Here is a 19085-nt window from a genome sequence, read left to right on the forward strand (position 1 = left end):
ATAACAGTAATAAAACTCAGTTTTCATAATTTTGCGATAGACACTGAGAATATATGACTGGCTCAGTTGTTAGAACATTGCTTGCAAAACCAGAAAAATTACCTTAAGGATGCAGTTGGCACTACAGTTTGTACCAAGAAAGTTCACTTCAAATTGGTTTTATAAATTACATCAAAAAACTAGGAAGATTAATGAATCATGTAGAGATAAAATTCTTCTCAAGCACTGCTCAATGTTTACTACTCTAAGGAAAGTAATTTATGAGTGTGTCTGTCTTTCTTTTCTAGTCATCAACTTGGACATCAAAGCAAGTAATTTTGGGCCTGGAAATAAAAATTATGAGCGAGTTTTTTGGTGTTTAAAGAACTGTTTCAATGTGAAGTTTGATATTCTCTTAGCATGGGACCCTCCAGGTAATATTTCATTGAGTTTTGATTCATAAATTAATTAAAGTGTCTACTTTAGTTTCACGATAAATTGTGCAGAACATTTCTAGGAAATGATTTATATTTTATGTTTGTAATAGTATACATGTCACATATGAATATTCTATACAAATTTAATTTAGTTATTGTCTGTCATAGTGAATTTGAAACTTGTTGTTCAATTTACTTATAGATGTTTTCAATATTGTAACATGTAGACGTCTGCATTATGCTTGGCTTAGTTTGTTGCATTTTTATGCTGCTCCTATGGGGAAGTACATCACAGTAGGGGAGGTTCAAGAAGACTACTGACTGAAATTATTTGTTTCAGTACTGACTGATGTCCATTGAAGATGTTGTGTCCCTAATGTTGTTATAGCATTTTCTGTTCAGTTGTGGTGCTCATACTTGATTACGCTCTAAGTTGCAATGTGGTTATGAGGTGAACTCAGAAAGGCAGGAGTGCATAGGGCAGTTAAGCAAATTCTACCAATTTTCTGGGTATGTGAGCATCTTCTGCATAGATAATCTGATATGCATTTGACTGATAATACCTGGCACTTACTTAGTTTATGAAATCAGAATGTACACCATATTTTATTGTGATGGTGTTTAATTATAAAGTGTTTATTCACAAGTAATGTTGTTATTGAATGTAGCTGGTATCATTGAAACATTTCAGTAAAGAAGTAAAGAAATTGGTATGAGTGAGGCAGTATGCCTAGTCTGTAATTTCAGTATAGAACTTTTAAGTGTTACAGGGTTTAGGTTAGCATCTCACTTTTGTAGATCAGAAATGGAGAAAGGAGGAGTTGCCACATTCATCAGGAACTGTCATAAATTGATAATATCTTTATAGAAAAGTCCAATGAACAAAATTATATTACAAAACCAATAGTCAATGGCCTCTCAGACCATGACATGCAGTTCCTTCTGTTAAATGTTAATACTGCACAGGATATAAAATCTGTTAAATCTGAGCTCAAGAGGGTAATCAGTAAGCCAAAAATTGATTATTTTAGGACACTCCTCAGAGACATTCACTGGACTGATGTTTACAGTGCTCATGGCATGAATGAAAAATATAACATTTTTGCTAATAAAGTGCTTACCTTATTTGAACACTGCTTTCCCCCAAAACTTACCAAGGTTAGAGGAAAATCTACAAAGAAGCCATGGATTACTCGAGGAATAGGGGTATCTTGTAAAACAAAAAGAAAACTGTATCTGTCAATCCGAAACATTTCCAATGTTGATGCTATAGCACATTATAAGAAATACTGCAAAATATTAAAGACTGTAATACGGATGTCAAAGCAAATATATTACAAGGAAAAGATAGTCATATCAGATAACAAAATAAAGACAATATGGGATATAGTGAAGGAGGAGACCGGTAGAACCAGACATGAAGAGGAACAAATAGCATTAAGAGTAAATGATACATTGGTGACAGATGTGTATAGTGTTGCAGAACTTTTTAACAAACATTTTATAACTGTTACTGAAAAGATGGGGTTGTCAGGTTCGGTAGATGCTGCTATGGATTACCTTAGACCAGACATTTCAAGTAACTTCCATAATATGAATTTGACCCTCACTACCCCAACAGAAATAATGTCCATCATAAAATCTTTAAAATCAAAAACATCTAGTGGGTATGATGAAATATCAACAAAGTTAATTAAAGAATGTGATTCTGAGCTAAGTAACATATTAAGCTATCTGTGTAACCAGTCGTTTATCAGTGGAATATTTCCTGAATGGCTAAAATATGCTGAAGTTAAGCCACTGTTTAAGAAGGGAGATAAAGAAATAGCATCAAATTTCCGTCCAATTTCACTGTTACCAACATTCTCAAAAATTTTCGAAAAAGTAATGTACAGTCGTCTTTATAACCATTTATCTCAAATAACATACTGTCAAAGTCACAGTTTGGATTTCTAAAAGGTTCTGATATTGAGAAGGCTGTCTTCACTTACAGTGAAAATGTGCTTAATTCATTAGACAAAAAATTGCAGGCAACTGGTATATTTTGTGATCTGTCAAAGGCATTTGACTGTGTAAATCACAATATCCTTTTAAGTAAACTAGAATATTATAGTGTAACAGGAAATGCTGCAAAATGGTTCAAATCTTATATCTCTGGCAGGAAACAAAGGGTGTTATTAGGAAAGAGACATGTACCAAGCTATCAGGCATCATCCAACTGGGAACTAATTACATGTGGGGTCCCACAAGGTTCCATTTTGGGGCCCTTACTTTTTCTTGTGTATATCAATGACCTTTCATCAGTAACATTACCAGATGCCAAGTTTGTTTTGTTTGCCGATGATACAAACATTGCAATAAATAGCAAGTCAAGTGTAGTCTTAGAAAGATCAGCCAATAAAATATTTGTGGACATTAATCACTGGTTCCTAGCCAATTCTTTGTCACTAAACTTTGAAAAAACACACTACATGCAGTTCAGAACTTGTAAGGGGTGTCCCAAGAGTATATGTCTAACATACGATGACAAGAAGATAGAAGAAGTGGACAGTGTTAAATTCTTGGGATTACAGCTTGGTAATAAATTCAATTGGGAGGAGCACACCACAGAACTGCTGAAGCGTCTTAACAAATCTGTGTTTGCAATGCGAATTTTGTCAGACGTAGGGGATATAAAAATGAAAAAGCTGGCATACTATGCTTACTTTCATTCCATAATGTCATATGGGATTATTTTTTGGGGTAATTCATCAAGCCAAGCTAAAGTTTTCCGGGCACAAAAACGTGCAGTAAGAATTATATGTGGTGTGAACTCAAGAACATCCTGCAGAAGCCTGTTTAGGGAACTAGGGATACTAACTACAGCTTCCCAATATATTTATTCCTTAATGAAATTTGTCATTAAAAATATATCACTTTTTCAAACCAACAGCTCAATTCATGGAATCAATACTAGAAATAAGAATAATCTTCACAAGGATTTAAAGTCACTTAGTCTTGTACAAAAAGGTGTGCATTATTCAGGAACACACATTTTCAATAACTTGCCAGCAGCCATAAAAAGCTTAACAACCAATGAAATTCAGTTTAAGAGAAGCCTAAAGGATTTATTGGTGGCCAACTCCTTCTACTCCATTGATGAATTTCTTAGTAAAACCAACTGATTTGTATATAAGTACAACATAACTTCTGCACAATTTCAGTGCAGTAATGTGTTCACTGAAAATTTGTGTGTGTGTGTGTGTGTGTGTGTGTGTGTGTGTGTGTGTGAGTATAATCTAACTTCTGCACCATTTCAGTGCAGTAATGTGTTCATTGTAAATAAGTATTACAGTAGTTGTATTACATGTTTATTACCTTATAAATAAATAAAAAACTTTTTTATTTTAAATTCAGTGCATTAGTATTTGTAAAATGACTCTTAGTGTTCATTAAAAAATGACGATCATTCCACTTGGGACCTGTGGAATGGTACATTAGCTTATTTGTTTTAGTTGTAAATATTTGTCATGTATTGTTGTTTTTCTGACATGTTCCACATCCAGGAGGACCTCCTCACTACGGATCAATTGGAATGAAAGTAAATCTAATCTAATCTAATCTAATCTAAAACATAAAGTCTACCAGAATGATGTCCATAATATTGGTAATTTGAAAGATGATATCCATACAGGGATGTTAAAAATAGCAATTATAGAACTTTCATATTTCATTAGATATTGCCTCAGAATATAACATGAGTATGTGAGCATGGCTAGATGAATGTTGTAACCAGTATCTAATTATGATTCCAAAAATCATGTAGCCTTCCAAAAACTGTTAGCAAAGTACCAAATGCTATTGCAGCCCATAAAATATATATATTGGATGCAACCTAAATTGACTAGTGTGAAATCCATTGTACACAGTGAATCTAGGTCTTCTACTAATTTCACATTTTTGTTTATTTAGCGTTATTCCACATTCATCATTAAAATAACCAAAAATTAAATCTAAATTGCTAATTATCATATATGTGCTTTCAGACACCACCCTGTGCTAATTTTGATGAATGTTGAACTAAGTTCCCAGTGCAGCCTCAGATACATGTCATACAAATATTGTAAACATATGTATAAAAATTAAACAATGTAAAATCCAAGATGGAATGTAACAATATTTGAAAAGGAAAGTTGCTACTCACCATATAGAGGAGATGCTGAGTCGCAGATAGGCACGACAGAAAGATTCTCACAATTAAACCTTTCGGCCATTAAGGCCTTTGTCAACAATAGACGACAGACGCGCACACACACACACACACACACACACACACACACACACACACACACTTGCGCGCGCGCAAATGCAATATTGGTGTATGTATAAAAATTATGAGACAAATTCTGTGTAGCTGTAGAATAAAATGTTGAATGTGACAGTGTCCACAAAAATACAGCTTCTAGGAAACATAAATAAGCCATGATTTTTCTAACCATGTGGCCAGAGATAAATATTGTTCAGCCAGGAATTTTGTTCTGTGTTAATTATTTCTCATGGGAATTACATCTTTATTCTTTTATTAATATATATAAGCAGAAAAGCAGCACTTTGAAAACAGTGATGGTTCCTCCACTTGAGATTCCTTAGATGTAATTTTCCCTGATACGTTAAACTAAGCATTTATGCAACTTTACACAAAATGCTGTCAGCTACAGTATATTGTGACCAAATATGTGCTAACTCAGCTATTTCTTATCATCACTGACACTAATACTTATATTACATGTCTTTGCAGTGGTGAAAGAATTAATTTGGAGCAGTGATTGTGGAACTTCCTTTGTAAAGGGAAATTTTAAAATGAACCTTAAGATTTCTGTTTTTAAATTTGAACAATTTAGTTTAGGCTTTACTGTCACTATTATTGATATCAAATGAAACAAGTTTACTGTCACCAGCCACTGGTTATTTATACGCACAGTGTGTTTCAGATGTCCTTTCTCTGTCATAATACACTCTGAGAGGGGGAAAGAATCCAACAACAACACACCATGAAGGAATTATCCAAATGGGAAAGGAATCAGTAGCCCCCAGGGGGTCCACAACTCTTTTGTGGATATGGGTGTGGCGAGCACGGGACCCCAAACTAGTGCCGCTCTCTTTTCATTCTGGACTGCATACCTTCCTTTCCCACATCCCCCCCCCCACCCCCCACCCCCACCCCCTCACCTCTGCCCCTTCCCTTCCCCTTCTCCCCCTAAGGAAGTATGTTTCATGCCTATGTCTGGAGACGGACACTTGTAACTGTAAGACAGTCTCTCTTCTTTGCTTTCTATGCTGGAAAGTCTCTGTCCTCCCTTTGTCCTTCTCTTTTCCTTGCCTCTTCTCTTTACCCTCTTCTCCTCTGCGGTGTTTGAGACCTCTCTTCTTTCCTTTTCTTTGTTCCTCTCTTTCTCTTTCTTTCCTCCCTGTGCATGTCTGGAGGCCGACCCACGCATTCCCATGCATAGCCGGTGATGGGGTGACATGTAATTCCCCACCCTGGATAGACAGGTAGGACATGTACGTACCCCCTGGTAATGGCCAGGCCCAGGGAGGGGTGATTACCCAAGCTGGTACCTTCCAAACGTGCCGATTGGTCCCTCTGTCCATTTCTCAGGAAGTGTGACCTGAGGTGTGAACAATCACCTAAGGTGGGAGTGCCCTCAGAGAGGGCCCCCCACAAGGAAGGAGCACGCCATCAGAGAAGCCGGTAATCATGGGGGAATACTTCCGCAATGGTTTCCTCTACATCTACCATTTCTTCTCCCAAGCAAAAGTTAAATGAGTCTCAGCCATGGACAATTCTTCCATCAGTGTCACAGTTCCTTATTGTGTCTCGGTCAGACTAAGGTCAAGACTTCTCCACGGTCAACCCTTTCATTATTCAGAAAGGTGTCAATACAATTGCAGAACCTGTGAATTCTTGTTCCCAATTACGAAATGTCACCTTGTCGTTAGAAGAAGTCAGTGCCCTCCAGGCACAAAAATTGCTGCAAACTTCACTGCTACACACCTTACCTGTCCAGGTGGACGCGCACCGAACTTTGAATTCATCACGCGGGGTGGTTTATACACGCTCACTCGACGGATTGTCCAACTAGGAAATTCAAAACTACCTGTCTGACCATGTCGTAATGGCTGTACATAGAGTCATGACAAGGGTATACAAGGACTTGGTTCCAACCTGTACTATCTTCTTGATATTTGACAGATTTCAACTTCCATTGAACATTAAAGCAGCCTGTGAGATAATTCCAGTTCACCATTACATCCCCAACCCTACACATTGCTATTGGTGTCAGCAGTTTAATCATACTAGCCAGTCGTGTTACAGTCTGGCCAAATGCGTTACGTGTGGCAAGGATGCCCATGAGGGTGCTTGTCCACCTCCATCCCCTCGTTGCATCAACTGTATGGGTGACCACGCTGCTTCCTCTAGAGATTGCCCTATTTTCAAAGATGAACGTCTTATTCAGGAAATCAGAGTGAAGGAAAAGGTGTCTACATTTGCTGCTCATAGTTATTTGCCAATTGAAAGCCCACTGTGCCTCCAGCAGGTAAATATAGCACTGTCCTTGCATCTCCTCGGCCGACTAAGGAGGTAGCAACGCAGACTTGTGATCTCATCTTTAGTGCCACTGTCATCAGATCAGCCAGCACAAAGATCACCCTTCAACCTCCCCACTATCACCTGCTCACTCTATGGCTCACCCTTCATTGGCTTCTGCTAAATCACGAGCCCCAAAATCAGACACCAGGACTTCCAAAAAAGAGCCTGCTCGTGAAGACTTTTTACGTACCCTGACTTCACAACCATCAATTCCTCCCTCATCTCATCGTCATGTTTCCAAGAAGGCTCATAAGAAACCAAGTTCCTCTCCTTCTCCGCCATGGCGTGTCTCATCTACAGTGCCACCTGGCGGTAACCACCCTCGGCCGTCATCCATGTCACCAAGGCGTACTGCTGGCGGCTAATCAACTGGCTGATCGCTGGTGGCAGGAGCTGCTCCCAAACAACCTGTGGATCAGGATCTTCTGCCTTTGGCTGAATGCCATTCCATGCTGTCGGCTGCCAGCTCTCAGCAGTCGTTGAGTTGAGAGCAACTGTGGTAAGATTCTTCCATTTTCTGTCCACCCTATGTCAATTATCCATTGGAATATCTGTGGCATTAGAGCCAGTCGGGATGAATCGTTGGTCCTCTTACAATCCTACTTGTCTTCAGGAAACAGAGCTGGGTCCCCACAATTGCTTTGTTTTCCCTCATTTTCAGTCAGTCCGGTTTGATCTCCCCTCTGTTGATGGCACTCCAGCACATGGGGGACTTAACGATTCTTCTCCATGATACTGTCCATCATCACCCAATCCCCTTAAACAGTTCCTTCCAAGCTGTTGCTGCCCGTCTTTCCCTTTCTGGATACACCTTCTCTCTTTGTACTGTATACATTCCATCATCCACACCGATGGCAAGAGCTGATCTCCTTCATCTCCTTGGTCAGCTCCCACCCCCCTATTTGCTGGTTGGGGACTTCAATGTCCACCACCGGCTTTGGGGATCTCCGCATCCTTGTCCACGAGGCTCCCTATTGATTGATGGCTTCCACCAAGTGGATCATGTTTGCCTCAACACTGGGGAACCTACATTTTTGTCTGCCTCCACAATGAATTTCTCTCATTTGGATCTTTCAGTTGGTACTGTTCAGCTAGCTCGGTGCTTTGAATGGTTTGCTCTTGCTGATACACACTCGAGTGACCATTTTCCATGTGTCCTTTGATTGCAGCCATAACTGCCATCTACACACCCAATACTCTGGAAGTTTGCCCAAGCCGATTGGACATTCGATGGCAGTCACTTTCCTAGCGTCAACGATCAGGTCACTCATGTTACAGAAGTTATTCTTACAGCCGCAGAACATTCAATACCTCGCACCTCCGATTTGCCCCAGCGCCCCGCGGTTCCTTGGTGGAACAAAGCGTGCCATGATGCAATACCTGAGCAGCAACGTGCTCTTCGCGTTTTCTGCCATCATCCTACTTTGGCCAACTGTATCCGCTATAAGCAGTTACGTGCGTGATGCTGTCGTGTCATCCACGATAGCAAGAAGGCCAGCTGGGACTTCTTTACTAGTTCTTTCAACACCTTCACTCCCTCCTCAGAAGTTTGGAGTCAAATCCGACGGTTATCTGGCGCGTCTAGTTTCTCCCAGATTCTGGGCTCACTGTCGTGCATGATACCTTAGTGGACCCCGTTGCAGTTTCTAACTCATTGGGTCAATACTTTGCTGAGATTTCAAGCTCTTCAAATTACCCGCCAGACTTTCTCCTGAATAAATGTGCAGTGGAAGTGCAACCTCTTGCTTTCTCCTCTCAAAATAGCGAAAGCTATAATACTGTTTTCTCCATGCAGGAACTCCAACACGCATCTCTTTTTCTCGCTCTTCTGCCCCAGGACCAGATGGTATCCACATCCAAATGTTGCTGCATTTATCATATCATAGTCTGCATTACCTCCTTCGCCTTTATAATTGAATTTGGACCGACAGTACTTTTCCCAGAAGATAGCGGCAAGCTATCATCGTTCCTGTTCCGAAACCTGGAAAGGACAAACATCTCCCCTCTAGCTATCGCCCCATTTCTCTCACGAGTAGTGTATGTAAGGTTTTGGAGTGTATGGTGAATTGCCGTTTAGACTGGTGGCTGGAGTGCTGGAGTCCTGAAGCCGTTTAACACCTGCCCATTGCAGTTTCCGAAAGCATCGTTCTGCAGTTGACCATCTTGTTCCTCTCTACTTTTATATCGTGAACAATTTTCTCAGGAAATGCCAAGTGGTAGCAATATTTTTTGATCTGGAGAGAGTATACGATACCTGTTGGAGAACAGGCAGCCTCCGCACACTGTCCTCTTTGGGGTTTTGAGGTTGGCTGCCCCTTTTTATTCACAAATTTATGGCAGAGTGCACATTTAGTGTGCAGGTGAACACTACTCTCTCCTGTACTTTCTTCCAGGAAAACGGGGTACCCCAGGGCTCCATGCTAAGTGTTGTACTGTTTGCCATCGCCATAAATCCAATTATGGATTGTCTCCTTCCCGATGTCTCAGGCTCCCTCTCTGTGGATGGTTTTGTGATCTACTACAGCTCTCAATGGACCAGCCTTCTAGAACGACATCTTCAAGGATGTCTCGATCACCTCCACTCTTGGAGCATCGAAACCAGCTTCTGCTTTTCTCCCAGTAAGACCGTTTGTGTCAATTTTTGGTGTCGTACCGAGTTTCTTCCACCTTCCCTACATCTAGGCCCTGTCAACCTTCTGTTCACAGACATCGCTAAATTCTTGGGTCTTATGTTTGACAGAAAACAGTGCTGGTCCTCCCACGTTTCCTGTCTCTCGGCTCACTGTTTGCAAATCTGTCAACACCCTCTATGTTCTGAATGGTACCTCCTGGGGAGCAGACCGAGTGGTCCTTCTCCACCTGTTATCGCACCTTAGTGCGCTCAAAATTGGACTATGGAAGCATAGTTTATTCCTCTGCTCGGCTGTCTATTCTTCGGCATGTCGACTCTGTCCACCACCATGGATTGCGTTTAGCATCTGGAGCTTTTTACACCAGCTCTGTGGAAAGCCTTTATGCTGAGACTGCTGAACCTCCGCTGTCCAATCGGTGAGCTGTCCTTCTGAGTCATTATGCTAGCCATCTGTCTTGAATTTAGGGTATGCAAGCCGCCCTTCATCTCTTCTACCACTGGGAGTCCGCCTCCGTCAACTGCTACGTTCTCTTTCGTTCCACCTTCCTAAAACTTTCTTGACTATTTGGGGTACAGCGCTGCCTTGGCTCCGACCCCAGACCTGCCTACTCCATGACCTTGGTCAGCTTCCCAAGGATGGTACCCCTTCTCTCGTTTATCATCAGGCATTTGCTGCTCTATGAGCACAAATGAAGGATGCCACATTTATTTACACTGATGGCTCAAAAGTATCATTTGGTTTTGGGAGTGCCTATATTGTTCGCGACACTCCTAATCGATTTTGGCTTCCTGACCAGTGTTTGGTTTTTACTGTGAAGCTGTCAAATACATCCGTCACCATCAGTGGATACAGTATATTATATGCTCAGATTCTCTCAGCTCTCTCCTCAGTCTCCAATCTTTTTACCCTGTCCACCCTCTGGTACACCGGATTCAGGACTGCCTGCACTTGCTCCACTTGGGGAGCATCTCTGCGGCATTCCTCTGGATCCCAGGACACATTGGTATCTGTGGAAACGAGGTGGCTGATATAGCGGCCAAGGCTGCAGTCTCTCTTCCTCAGCCTGCTGTTCGCATGGTTCCCTTCGCTGATCTACAGCGTGTTTTATGTCGTCATGTTGCTCTTTTATGGCACGCACATTGGTCTACACTTCCCAATAATAAATTGCAACATGAAAGCTCTTCCCTGTGCTTGGACCTCTCCCTCCTGAACTCGTCGTTGAGAGGAGGTAATTTTAACTAGACTCCAGATAGGGCACTGTCATCGACATCTTTTAAGTGGCGATATTCCCCTGCTTTGTCCCCACTGCTCTCAGCTGTGGACGGTGAGACATCTTTAACTTGAGTGCCCCTATTTTACTTTGCTACACGCCCGTCTACAGCTGTCACCTGATATATCTTCAATCTTAGCAGATGACATGTGCTCAGCCGATCGCGTCCTCGAGGTTATTAGTGCCTGCGAGATGACGTCAGTCGTTTGAAGCTCTTTTTGGCAAAAACAACCCCCCCCCCCCCCTTCTGTAGTGGTTTTCTAAGCTTTCCTTCTGCTTTTTATTTTCCCCACTTTTTGAGTTTCGCTCCGATTTCTGCTGATTTCCAGTTTTTTAACCTTTCCCTAAGCAACAGACTGGGTGCTAATGACCTAGCAGTTTTGGGCCCTAAAACCAAAAACAAAACAAAAAGAAAGGGGGAATCAGTAGATCTGGTGCACTTGTACAAACAAACAAAAGATTACTATTTCAGAGCAATTGGATGATATATTCCAGAAAAAGAGTATCATAAATTGAAAAAGTCAATAATGTGGTGCCCACCCTGGACCCTTACGCAAGCAGTTATTCAGCTTGACATTGATTGAGAGACTTGTTGGATGCCCTCCTGAGAGATATCATGTCAAATTCTGTCCAATTTGTGCCTTAAATCATCAACTCCCTGAACTGGTTTGAGGGCCCTGGCCATGATACTCCAAACATTCTCCATTGGGGAGAGATCCAGCAATCTGCTGGCCAAGGTAAGGTTTGGCAAGCACAAAGACAAGGGGTAGAAACTCTCACCATATGCAGGCAGGTGTTACCTTACTGAAATGTGATCCCTAGATGACTTATCATGAAAGGCAACAAAATGGGGCATAGAGTATTGTCAGTGCAATGCTATAGTGTAAGGCTGCCACGGCTGACTACCAAAGGTGTTCTGCAGTCTATGAAAAGAATGGCACCCAAACCGTCATTCCTGGTTGTCGGGCCATATGGTGGGCGACTGTCAGGTTGGTATCACACCGCTCTCTGTGGTCTCTCCAGACTCATATTTCCCAGTTATCGGGGCTCAGTTCGAAGCAGGACACAATGTTACTCCATTCAGTGAGATTCCAGGCCAAAGACATGTCTGGAGACATCGCGGACAATATTTGGATACCAATCTGACTGTTGTCCACCATAAGGCTTGACAACCAGGAGTGATTGTCTGGTGTGCCATTTCTTTACCTAGTAGGACCCCTTTGGTTTTCAAGTGCGAGAGTTTCTACCCCCATGTCTTTGCCAAACCCTACCTTGACCAGTAAGACATTGAGAACATTAGGAGCATTATGGATAGGACCCTCCAAGCAGCTCACAATTTTGATGGTCTAATGTGCCATGCCAGTTGGATAGATTTTGGCACAATATCACTTAGGAGGACACTCCAAAAACTGTATCAATCAATGCCAAGCTGAATAACTGCTCGCATATGGGCTGGAGGTGGATCATTGCGTTATTGAATTGTTCAATTTGTGAAGCTATTTCTCTTGAATAAATCATCCAAATTTTCTGAAGTTGTAATCAGTTGTTTGTCTGGACATGAACATCACTTCTAGTCCTTTCTGTCCCATTCACATAAATCCTCCATGAAGCATAATTCTTCTTCTTCTTCTTCTTCTTCTTCTTTTTCTTAGACTGTATAAATCCATTTAATGATGGAGATTTAAACATTTCAAATGTGTTGTGAATATAGAAACAGTGACTGGTGATAATACACTTGTTGTTTAATTTGTTCCTGCTTTTACTCTGCCATCCTTGATAACAGTTCATGTGGCATCCATGAATGTCTGTATGCCAACTTTCAAGCCACAGTGAATGAGCCTAAATGTATGACCTTAATATCTTTGGATTTTTTGAGAGATCTTTCAGTAAGATTCTGAGTCTTTTTCAGCAGCAATCCAAAACAGTCATGTGCATTGCCAAAATGGCATTCAGGCAATGCTGCTGGATATCTCCAACGGTTACTGACCAGCAGGATGCTATTCAATCAGCAGTTGAACTGATCAACATGGAACATGTCTGAAGATTTTTCTCAAGCTGCTCCAAACTTACAGTTTGCATGACGCTGCTATTTTATCTCGTGCTTTACATGTATCTACAGTGAGTCACTTAGTCTGTTCTAGTAGAGTGTTCTTCAACTTAAGTAATTCCGATATTTTAAATTTATCTTCAAATCTGGTATTCAAGTGAGAAAAAAAAACTTGATGGTAGAAACTACTTCCATTACAATGAGTAAATTATTATTAAAAGATTTAATAACTTACATACTATTAAACTGATAATCATCTGCCCCTGTGAAACTTATACTTATCAACAATATAGTGTATTGGTGGTCAGTATTAGATAATTTTGCTACCTATAATTGATTAGCTGCAGAAATCCACCTTTTTATTTGGTAAATATCTAGAAGTTCTATAGTGTTCCTTCTAATCAGTTTATTCCACTTTTTATTTCTAATGTGGGAGTCATTCTATTCTGGCATCATTACTTATCTATTTTCCACGACTTCAATCACTGTTGTCACAGAGTGCGACATCTTATATTAAGCAGTTCTCTGTAATGAAGTGCTCTGTGCAGAAGGGTTAATGCAATGCACGTACAGTTCTGTGAAAATAGTCTCTTTACTTCCTGTTGTTGTTGTTGTTGTTGTGGTCTTCAGTCCTGAGACTGGTTTGATGCAGCTCTCCATGCTACTCTATCCTGTGCAAGCTTCTTCATCTCCCAGTACCTACTGCAACCTACATCCTTCTGTATCTGTTAAGTGTATTCATCTCTTGGTCTCACTCTACAATTTTTACCTTCCATGCTGCCCTCCAATACCAAATTGGTGATCCCTTGATGTCTCAGAACATGTCCTACCAACCGATCCCTTCTTCTAGTCAAGTTGTGCCACAAACTTCCCTTCTCCCCAATCCTATTCAATACCTCCTCATTATGAAACATCCTGGCAGATTAAAACTGTGTGCCCGACTGAGACTCGAACTTGGGACCTTTGCCTTTCGCGGGCAAGTGCTCTACCATCTGAGCTACTGAAGCACGACTCATGCCCAGTACTCACAGCTTTACTTCTGCCAGTATTTCGTCTCCTACCTTCCAAACTTTACAGGAGAGCTTCTGTACAGTTTGGAAGGTAGGAGACGAAATACTGGCAGAAGTAAAGCTGTGAGTACCGGGCGTGAGTTGTGCTTCGGTAGCTCAGATGGTAGAGCACTTGCCCGCGAAAGGCAAAGGTCCTGAGTTCGAGTCTCGGTCAGGCACACAGTTTTAATCTGCCAGGAAGTTTCATATCAGCGCACACTCCGCTGCAGAGTGGAATTCTCATTCTGGAAACCTCCTCATTAGTTGTATGAGCTACCCATCTAATCTTCAGCATTCTTCTGTAGCACCACATTTCGAAAGCTTCTATTCTCTTCTTGTCCAAACTAGTTATCGTCCATGTTTCACTTCCATACATGGCTACACTCCATACAAACACTCTCAGAAACGACTTCCTGACACTTAAATCAATACTCGACATTAACAAATTTCTCTTCTTCAGAAACGCTTTCCTTGTCATTGCCAGTCTACATTTTATATCCTCTCTACTTCGACCATCATCAGTTATTTTGCTCCCCAAATAGCAAAACTCCTTTACTATTGTGTCTCATTTCCTAATCTAATTCATTCAGCATCACCCAACTTAATTTGACTACATTCCATTATCCTTGTTTTGCTTTTGTTGATGTTCATCTTATATACTCCTTTCAAGACACTATCCATTCCGTTCAACTGCTCTTCCAAGTCCTTTGCTGTCTCAACACAGAATTACAATGTCATCGGCGAACCTCAAAGTTTTTATTTCTTCTCCATGGATTTTAATACCTACTACGAATTTTTCTTTTGTTTCCTTCACTGCTTGCTCAATATACAGATTGAATAACATCGGGGATAGGCTACAACCCTGTCTTACTCCCTTCCCAACCACTGCTTCTCTTTCATGCCCCTTGACTCTTATAACTGCCATCTGGTTTCTGTACAAATTGTAAGTAACCTTTCGCTCCCTGTATTTTACCCCTGCCACCTTCAGAATTTGAAAGAGAGTATTCCAGTCAACATTGTCAAAAGCTTTCTCTAAGTCTACAAATGCTAGAAACGTAGGTTTGCCTTTCCTTAATCTTTCTTCTAAGATAAGTCGTAAGGTCAGTATTGCCTCACGTGTTCCAGTATTTCTACGGAATCCAAACTGATCTTCCCCGAGGTCGGCTTCTACTAGTTTTTCCATTTGTCTGCAAAGAATTCGTGTTAGTATTTTGCAGCTGTGGCTTATTAAACTGATTGTTCGGTAATTTTCTCATCTGTCAACACCTGCTTTCTTTGGGATTGGAATTATTATATTCTTCTTGAAGTCTGAGGGTATTTCACCTGACTCATACATCTTGCTCACCAGATGGTAGAGTTTTGTCAGGACTGGCTCTCCCAAGGTTGTCAGGAGTTCTGATAGAATGTTGTAGACTCCAGTGGCCTTCTTTCGACTCAGTTCTTTCAGTGCTCTATCAAACTCTTCACGCAGTATCGTATCTCCCATTTCATCTTCATCTACATCCTCTTCCATTTCCATAATATTGTCCTCAAGTACATCGCCCTTGTATAGACCTTCCATATACTCCTTCCACCTTTCTGCTTTCCCTTCTTTGCTTAGAACTGGGTTTCCATCCGAGCTCTTGATATTCATACAAGTGGTTTTCTTTTCTCCAAAGGTCTCTTTAATTTTCCTGTAGGCAGTATCTATCTTAACCTTAGTGAGATAAGCCTCTACATCCTTACATTTGTCCTCTAGCCATCCGTGCTTAGCCATTTTACACTTCCTGTCAATCTCATTTTTGAGGTGTTTGTATTCCTTTTTGCTTGCTTCATTTACTGCATTTTTATATTTTCTCCTTTCATCAATTAAATTCAATATTTCTTCTGTTACCCAAGGATTTCTACTAGCCCTCGTCTTTTTACCTACTTGATTCTCTGCTGCCTTCACTACTTCATCTCTCAAAGCTGCCCATTCTCCTTCTACTGTATTTCTTTCCCCCATTCCTGTCAATTGTTCCTTTATGCTCTTCCTGAAACTCTGTACAACCTCTGGTTTAGTCAGTTTATCCAGGTCCCATCTCATTAAATTCCAACCTTTTTCAGTTTCTTCAGTTTTAATCTACAGTTCATGACCAATAGATTGTGGTCAGAGTCTACATCTGCCCCTGGAAATGTCTTGCAATTTAAAACCTTGTTCCTAAATCTCTGTCTCACCATTATATAATCTATCTGAAACCTGTCAGTATCTCCAGGCTTCTTCCATGTATACAACCTTCTTTTATGATTCTTGAACCAAATGTTAGCTATGATTAAGTTATGCTCTGTGCAAAATTCTACCAGACGGCTTCCTCTTTCATTTCTCTCCCCCAATCCATATTCACCCACTACGTTTCCTTCTCTTCCTTTTCCTACTCTTGAATTCCAGTCACCCATGACTATTAAATTTTTGTCTCCCTCCACTGCCTGAATAATTTATTTTATTTCATCATACATTTCTCCAATTTCTTCATCATCTGCAGAGCTAGTTGGCATATAAACTTGTACTACTGTAGTAGGCGTGGGTTTCGTGTCTATCTTGGCCACAATAATGCGTTCACTATGCTGTTTGCAGTAGTTTACCCGCACTCCTATTTTTTTATTCATTATCAAACCGACTCCTGCATTACCCCTATTTGATTTTGTATTTATAACCCTGTATTCGCCTGACCAAAAGTCTTGTTCCTCCTGCCACTGAAATTCACTAATTCCCACTATATCTAACTTTAACCTATCCATTTCCCTTTTTAAATTTTCTAACCTACTTGCCAAACAAATTAAAATTTCTTTTAGTTTGGTTCAAACTGAACATTGTATGCAGGTACCTATTAAAATCAGCCCCAATATTAAAACAAATGTGTGTGTAAACAGTGAGTAGGTAACGTCTACAAAGTAATACTAATAATGAATGAAAATACCAAAATTTTATCATCAACAAATATTTCTTATGAATGCCCTTTCTTCATTCATTTGTTCTTATTCAAATATTTAATAAGTTTCTGGACTAATTTGCAAAAGATAAATAATACTGCTGTTAACCAAACACTAAATAGTCATGACAAATGGAAGATTGTTAATATTTCTCTAGAAGATAATCTTGGGTAGTGACCAAGCTGCTTTGGCGGAAATAAAACTCCGTGAAATGCGCGACATCAATTTAGATTAATCACACTCTTTGTCAGTTTTACACTAATAATAATAATAATAATAATAGAAATTATTGTAATAGATTTTCATAATGTGTGTAAACTCTGTGCTTCACATGTGATTATATTTTGAAAAGCAGTGTGGATAATACCCTCACTTTGTAACTACGTTCCGGAGTTAATATTTGTGAAAGTTTCAAGACAACAATACCTGAATATGGAATATGCTGTCATATTAATCTGTGAGATAACAATATTTTGAAAAGGATAGTTGCTACTCAGCTTATAGTCGAGATGCTGAGTCACAGATAGACACAACAGAAAGACTGTCAGAAAGTGAGCTTTCGGCCAACTAGGCCTATGTCGGAAATAGACAAAACACACACACACACACACACACACACACACACACACACACACACACAAATATATGCACGCAACTCACCCATACATGACCAGTCTCTGGCTGTTGAGGCCCAACTGTGACAGCAACGCATGATGGGAGAGGCAAGGCAACCGGGTGGTGGCAGTAAGGAGAAGGGTAGGGTGAGGAGGGATAGTAGGGTGGGGGTGGGGGACAGTAAAGTGCTGTTTGTGGGAACATACTGGGCTGAGGTGGAGAGGGTAGGACAGCCAGGTGCAGTTGGGATGTATTTACGCCCTCCTTTACCACTACCTCCCCCTCCCCCCCCTCCATGTAGCCTCCCGACTGCACATAGCTGCCCTACTCTCTCTCCACCTCATCCCTGTACACACCCACAAGTGGCACTTCACTGTACCCCACTCCTACCCTGCTGTTCCTCCCCTCCGTGCCCCAGCCTCCTCTTTACCTCCACAATCCAATTGCATTTCTGCACAGTCTCGTCTCAGCAGCCAGACACTGCGGTAGTGTGTGTGTGTGTGTGTGTGTGTGTGTGTGTGTGTGTGTGTGTGTGTGTGTTTTTCCAATGAAAGCCTTGTTGACCAAAAGCTCACTTTCTCATAGTCTGTTTGTTGTGCTTATCTGCAATTCAGCATCTCTGCTGTATGTTGAGTAGCAACTAACCTTTTTGCATAATATTATTACATTCAGTGCAGATTTTCCGTTGTTTAATGTAAAAGATAACTTGTTCAAATAAAGTATAGCAGAAATGAAGATGCTGTACATCAAATAAAACCAACACCATCTGAAGATCTGAGAAAATGTCAGATTGCTTCATACAGTATCACTAAAATTGTTTGTTTCTGGTTGCAGGCATCAAATCTCTTTATTTTTTTTTTTTTCATTTTCTAATTAAAGATGTAATGAGTTGGATCTTTTTGTCACTCTTTCCTAGTCAATTGTAATGAAAAACTAAACATTGAAACACTGACTTATGTGTACAGAAGTGAGATTTGCTACATGTTTCCACACATTAGTGATTGCCACCCCCTGTGTATGGAGAACAAATGAAGAACTTAGACAAGTCACAGTACATCTCAAATGACACAAAGACACAGTGTTCAAGCAGTGCCAAAATTCTATACTTTGTAACACACATGCACAGAGAAATCAATTTGTAAACTGCCAGAACTACCAAGGATTTGCTGCTCGAACACTCTCTCCACTATGGTAATAAGGGAATGCTTCACACACTTGAGAGCCAAGCACGTTTCATTCAGCATCCTTCTAGTTTGTTTTACACATTTTATGCAGTAGACACCATTTTTCTGGGTTCTTTCACTGATCCTGTATACCATGGAGGTTCCCTTTCATCACAAACTGTTCAACTATGTGCATGTCTGTCTAGTATTTCGTCAAGTAATTTTCAGAACTTGAACCACAGTAAATTTTCCAAGCGCCTCCTGGGGGGGGGGGGGGGGGGGGGGGGCGCTATGTCACTACTGCTTCATTAT

General features: G+C 40.8%; 1 protein-coding gene across 1 annotated transcript in view; it reads left to right on the forward strand.

Moving 5' to 3' along the window:
* Positions 1-19085, forward strand: part of LOC126162482 (ribonuclease P protein subunit p40-like) — a 265430-nt gene that overhangs the window by 187779 nt on the left and 58566 nt on the right. Inside the window, exon 4 of the mRNA XM_049919026.1 lies at positions 288-413. Within this exon, the coding sequence (XP_049774983.1) occupies positions 288-413 (126 nt within the window). The remainder of the gene's footprint in view (positions 1-287; positions 414-19085) is intronic.

Source organism: Schistocerca cancellata, chromosome 2 (genome assembly GCF_023864275.1).
Source record: "Schistocerca cancellata isolate TAMUIC-IGC-003103 chromosome 2, iqSchCanc2.1, whole genome shotgun sequence".
Classification (NCBI taxonomy): domain Eukaryota; kingdom Metazoa; phylum Arthropoda; class Insecta; order Orthoptera; family Acrididae; genus Schistocerca; species Schistocerca cancellata.